We start from the raw sequence: 6000 nt of genomic DNA on the forward strand, positions 1-6000 counted from the left end.
TTGGAAGGAGAGACGGAACCACTGCTTTTCATAATGAAGGAGCTGAAATCCCGGAAGTTGCCAATTATCATCCAATGGTACCTGTCGATGGTAACTACCAGGCCTGGGGTGTGGACGAGCTCATCACAGTCTGAAGCCCTAACTGCTTAAGGAACCGCTCTTTCCTTGCTTTCAGAAACCATCTTCTATTCTGCTGCTTCTCTCATATTCAGAGTTTTTACTGCAGCCTGTGGCCATTTTTCTAAGCTGTGTGCTTTCCCTGCCCGTGGCCATTTTACTCAAGTCATGTCCTTTACTTCTGAAGTCTTACTCCACCCTGCGGCTATCTTCCTCAGAATACCATCTCACCTTCTGAAGCCTTTCTCAACCCAGCATCCATTTGCCATAAAATCATTGCTTTTCATCGCCTCCCGAAAACTTACCTCTCTTCCCTGGCTGACGTTTTTATCATACCATCTTGCAACACTTTAGTCAACTTTTTTCAGTTTGCTCGACCAGGAAGGGATTATCCAGCCTTGCATTTTGGCGATATTTCCAAGAATACAATTTATAACCTTTCCCCATCCCCGCCCTTTGCATCTAAGCATCTCGAAGACCAAGATCCCCATGCAGGGGGAGAGGGTGGATGCAGGCTTTGCCTCAATTTTGGAGGAAAAGCTAAAGAGACGGACTACACCTCTCACCCCAAAGAGAGTTTGGAGGCTGGAGGAGGTGTGCCATTTAAACCAGGACCAACTACAAAGAGCTTCTCATCAGATAGAGGGGGCCCAAAGAAGCATTTGGAGTTCAGCATTGACAACTGTAATATCTTCCCCATCACTTTGTTTATTTAAGCCTCTTGAAGGCAACAGAAGGAATAGAGGATACTCAGACAACATTTAAAAGCTCATTATTTACAGACTACACCATTCAGTATTCTAGAAAACAGTCTGACTAAAGCGTAATTATGAAAAGCAGGAATGGGGTTCGAGGAGAGCACAACACTGTACGATGATAAATCCACAAATGTTGGTAATGGGGTTGAGATGATAAATGGCCCACTCACACACTGTGACACCTATTATATCCTTTATAATTTCACTCCCAAACCACATAAGTATACTTGAAGCTATGCTGAAGGTGGGTGTCGACACTGGGGCTAAGGTCGACATAAGATTCGTGTAATGGGTGACGCTGCAAGCCTTGATGAGAATGAGGAGAGCTTTGGTGTAGTTGGGCCTGATGCAGTAAGAGGAGAGACCAACAAGGGAAGAGAGGTGTTGCTTGAGTAAGCCAGTGAGAGGGCTCAGAAGGAGATATGGAGAAATTAAATCTAGATTTGATTGGACTGAGCAACATCAGAAAGATGTGGCATGTGTGTTCATAGACAAGAATCTGTATTATTTATACCTGAAGATTCCCAATTTAGAGGTGTCACAACTAAGGCTGAAACTAAGATTGAAGCCAATGCCCCTAGCTGTTGTAAACATTCAAGGCAACGAGTTGCTACTGGTAAAAAGACGCACTGACCACGGAAAATCACACAAGGCCTAACATTTTGCACATGAAAATGATCCCTGTGGATCAGATGGACTGGATATAAAAGCCTTTGTGGTAAAAGTGTTGATGAACTCAATTCCAAAGGACGAGAGTGAGGAAGAAATAGCTCATGAAATTTAGAGAGTACAACAAAAACCATTTATGTATCTAGGAAACCTCTGAGGGTGTCCTTAGCCTTGAAAGATAATCAGACAGAGGGGTTCAAATTCACAATGTGGTCAGGACTTCTACAAAGCCAAGAGTTTAGGAGGTATAAACTCAGAACAAGAATGTAGTGAGCGAGAACACGAGTGGCCAAAATGTCACAAGTTATCGTTGAGTGAGATGTTGATGATGTGGAGCAAGATTAAAAAGTTTATAAAAGATGATGACTTGGAATCAATCAAGCAGTGAATACATGTGGGAGCAAATGTATCCATTGTTAGTGAAAATGCAGAGCAGCAACCACAATTACTGGACTGTGTTGTGCAAGTGGAAGACGCACAGAGTTATATTTATTGACAATAGCCTACTGCTGCTGTCATCTGCATTGGTACACCAACTGGCTGCCTAGTGCCACACCCAGCATTTGCCCCATGGTGCAGGTGTGTGTGATTGATGTTGAACACAGAATTTGTACTGAGAGCATATGCTTCAACTACAAAATCCTATCCTGAGACATGTTCTAATACATTACACACATTGTATAATAAAATATTTCCAAATTAGTGCAGGTTTCAAGGAGGCGTAATTATTTTCTCAATCTCTTGGTAGATTGGACTTTGCGTAAAAATATGGTGTTTCAGAACCATGTCACCACCCCCCTCCCCGATGCAATAATGCAAAGCAGCGGCAAGCGCTATTTGCAAGGAGAAAAGGGAACATTTCAATACCTTTTGCGATAGAAACAAATGCACTTCTTAGCAACATAAATCAGCAGCATCAAGCACAAAGAAAGTTTTCAAAATCTATGACTTACAAGCCAACACAGTGGGCAGCGGACATGACCCAGTTTCGACTGAGTGATCCACCACAGATGTGAGACCAGTACTCAGGATTAAAATCATCGGCTATTTGGAGGGAGACCTGTATTGAAAGATATAGCATGTTTTGAAACACAAAGCAATATTGCACAGTAGCCACTTGTCAACTTAACAGAATAAACAACCTGTGTTGAAACCAGAACACAATATATCATAGGATTTGTCATACAACTCTTCACTGCTTGCATCACTATGTGGACACTTGTTTTACAGAGCATCCTTATCATTTAAATATTTTCTCACTATCATATTGGGGAGGAACTGTAGTCTAACAGACAGAGCTGTTGACCTAGTAACTAGCGAACCTGGTTTGAGCCCCAGCTCAGGTTTAACAGCATATGATTCTGGGCAAATCACTTAATCTTCCAGTTCCTTAAAATTAAAATCTGTAATAAAATCTGATGTTCATGTAAAGCGCTCTGATGCCTCTGGGCTATGTTTGTGCTACATAAAAAGACCCAAGGGAGGAAGTAGTCTACCTAGATCATCGCCTGATGGCCCTCCTCAGTCAAACTGGGGATTGAATCAGGATATCCTGTTTGGATATTTCACAGGTGAACATCAGCCCACCCCTCTCAGATATGGTGCCTGCCAACCAGACCTTGAGCAGCCACAAACCAATGCTTAGATGCCTTCAAGTCAGAACTCATCAACCTTGTGCACCCAGAGGCAATCCAAAATGCCCACCAGCTCTCTCGCTTAGAAATACCTCCGGTGTGCTTACCTGCTATTTTTAACCGTTCCTCCCAACTTCATTTCCACCAATCACATGGTCCGCTTGGATGTCATTGTGGACGTCGTGGCTGTGAATGTGACCAGAAATAAGACCTATTGCAAAGGAAAATGCAGATAAGTAACATGTTCAGTTTTATTTTGAAGCTATGTCAGGAAACCTTTCTCAATCTATAGATGGTCAATGTTAAATGGACATCACAAGATACATGAGCTTTGCCTAGACTTGTGTAAGTATTTACTTGATGTATAATAATAAGTTTTAGTTATCATGAAGAACAATATTGTAAAGTCATTCAACCATAGATTTACAGTTTAAATATCTGGAATCAGCATGTGGAGCAACAGAATGGGAGAATTGTGATACTCTTGACATCTGACCGATGATAACCACTAATAAAAAGATACCCACTGACATTAGAGTGCCTGCTGCACACCTCAGATACCACCTTGAGCATCTTCTACAGAAGCTACTGAGACGGTGTTTATAGTCAGTCCTCTCCCTCACTTGTAGAGGGTCACATGAAATTCTGAGTCTCACCCCCAGGATTGCCACTTTGTGAAGACATGAAGATCTGAGGCCAAAAGGGAACAAGATCACGGATCTCATGGAACAACTTGGACCAATATATATATATATTTTTTAAATAATATTTTTATTCACAGATTTTCAAATGGATAGGCAATAAAACAATACAGTTTATGCTTCCATAACTGAATCAGCAATTACAGCATTGCTATCTCAAAAATCCAAAAATGAGGACTTAAGTAACTTTTTAGGTGAATTTCACAGTACCCATCTAGAAGTACAAGGTCCATGCATGTACCCTTAATGAGAGTATTCAGAGTACTCAGTGGTACCTAGACACCTGCACAAATCTCTCCAACACTCCAGGCCGCCTTCTAGCAGAGGGTCTAATTGGGTAACGGACAGTCACATTTTTAAGCCAGTGATCATTCGCTCATATCCTTACATCAAAAATCATACACAGAGCTTCGAGCCAGCAGCCAATGGATTGCAGTACACCTCTTGGCAAGTAAAAGATCCAAGACTATTAGACAACAGGACATGCATTTTTTTACTCATACTGCTTAGTTTCTAAACCAATCAAACTTCTCATAAAACGTTCTACAGTTGTCCCATCAGACATTACCAAAACATTGACAATTCTGCACATTCAAACCTTATGCAGAAAATCTCCTTATTCAGGTGAACATCTGGGACAGCTCCCTGAGACAGCACGGTTGATTTTAGGCGATTGATGGGTGTAAGGTAAAACCTCTGAAGATGTTTAAAGTGTGTGAGATGAATTCAAGCATTACTGGATGTCATCTTAGTAGAAGTAATTATCTTAGGCCATACATTATCAGAGACTCACTGGCTCCCCGCAAACTCCATTCCATTTAAATTTAATGGACAGTTTTCGTTTTGGGTACTCTCCACACAGTGATCTGTAAAGAGATGACACCGGACGACCACTCTAGGTCAGAAACAAGATGTCCAAAAGATATTTAGATTTCAGGGTTATGTTGGGGTACCAATCCCATAGATCTGGCATGAAGCAAGAACTGTTGTGTGTGGACCCCCATCTGCATGCTAGCTTTGGACCAAATGTTTATCAGCAATCCTCTAACCCTCCAGAGAGGCTGAAGTGAAACCCCAGTCAAAGAACTATAGGGCGATGAGATGGTGAGATGTCTCACCAACCTTTAGAAAGAAAATAATGGTCTGTCTGCTCAGAAGAGGACTGCTGGCTGGTAAATTCATGATCTAAAATGTGTAGTAGATGGAAAGGTTAAAATTATGTGGCAGCACAGCAGGGTGCACTTACCAGGAAAGTGAACATAAATGAGGTCTCTAATGTGATGGCATTGGATAGGATATGGACTCAGTAGAAGAGAACTTGGATCGGCCTGGTCCTGAAAGCTGGGATCCCAGGGCACTGAACTGGAGCTGCCATCGCTGTCAATGGGCTGGCTGTGGTGCACGAGAACAGAATAGGAGTGCCCACAACCAAATCTGTAGACTGAATCGCTGAGACGTTCTATGCAGTAGGAAAAGGACCCAAAGGAAGAATCAGGGTGTCTACAAATCAGCTGTAGCGCCAGCTTTGGTGTGCACGTGGGTTCATCTGATGCCTCTCTCTTATGTGGTATGTTTTCTGCACCCAAGACAGACATGCTAGACTGACTCATTGGATCTGAAGAACAAGTTACTTACCTTCGGTAACGATGTATCTGTAAGAAACATTAGTTAGTTAGATTCCTCACCTTAGAATATCCCCAGGTGTCAGACTGGATCCGGAAGATTTTTCGTCAGCAATACCCCTTGCGCGTCGCTAGGCGTCGTCTGCGGCTCCGCGTCCGTCGTCGGCGTCGTGCACCGGAATGACGGCATCGGAGTACTTAGACGCCGCCCTCGCGCGCTGACGTCAGTTTTTGTACATAGCTTTCCGCGCCAGGAACGCAGAGCCATGCAAAGACCGACACTGGTGCCAAAAAGAAAATCTAGGGGCCTGAAAAGGATAACCTTAACCCTAGATGTCAGTTCGCAGAACGGGGAGGATGGGTGGGTCGGTGAGGAATCTAACTAATGTTTCTTACAGATACATCGTTACCGAAGGTAAGTAACTTGTTCATCTGAAAGAAACACGTTAGTTAGATTCCTCACCTTAGAATAGATACCCAAGCAATACTATCCCCGGTG

At 42.8% G+C, this 6000-nt stretch overlaps 1 protein-coding gene across 1 annotated transcript in view; it reads right to left on the reverse strand.

Moving 5' to 3' along the window:
• Positions 1-3389, reverse strand: part of LOC146789707 (chymotrypsin-like elastase family member 1) — an 81407-nt gene extending 78018 nt beyond the window's left edge. Inside the window, exons 1-2 of the mRNA XM_085631179.1 lie at positions 3286-3389; positions 2498-2604 (exon numbers count right to left, since the gene is read on the reverse strand). Of these exons, the coding sequence (XP_085487305.1) occupies positions 2498-2523 (26 nt within the window). The 5' untranslated portion in view covers positions 2524-2604; positions 3286-3389. The remainder of the gene's footprint in view (positions 1-2497; positions 2605-3285) is intronic.
• Positions 3390-6000: the final 2611 nt, after the last annotated feature.

Source organism: Triturus cristatus, chromosome 10, assembly GCF_964204655.1.
Source record: "Triturus cristatus chromosome 10, aTriCri1.1, whole genome shotgun sequence".
Classification (NCBI taxonomy): domain Eukaryota; kingdom Metazoa; phylum Chordata; class Amphibia; order Caudata; family Salamandridae; genus Triturus; species Triturus cristatus.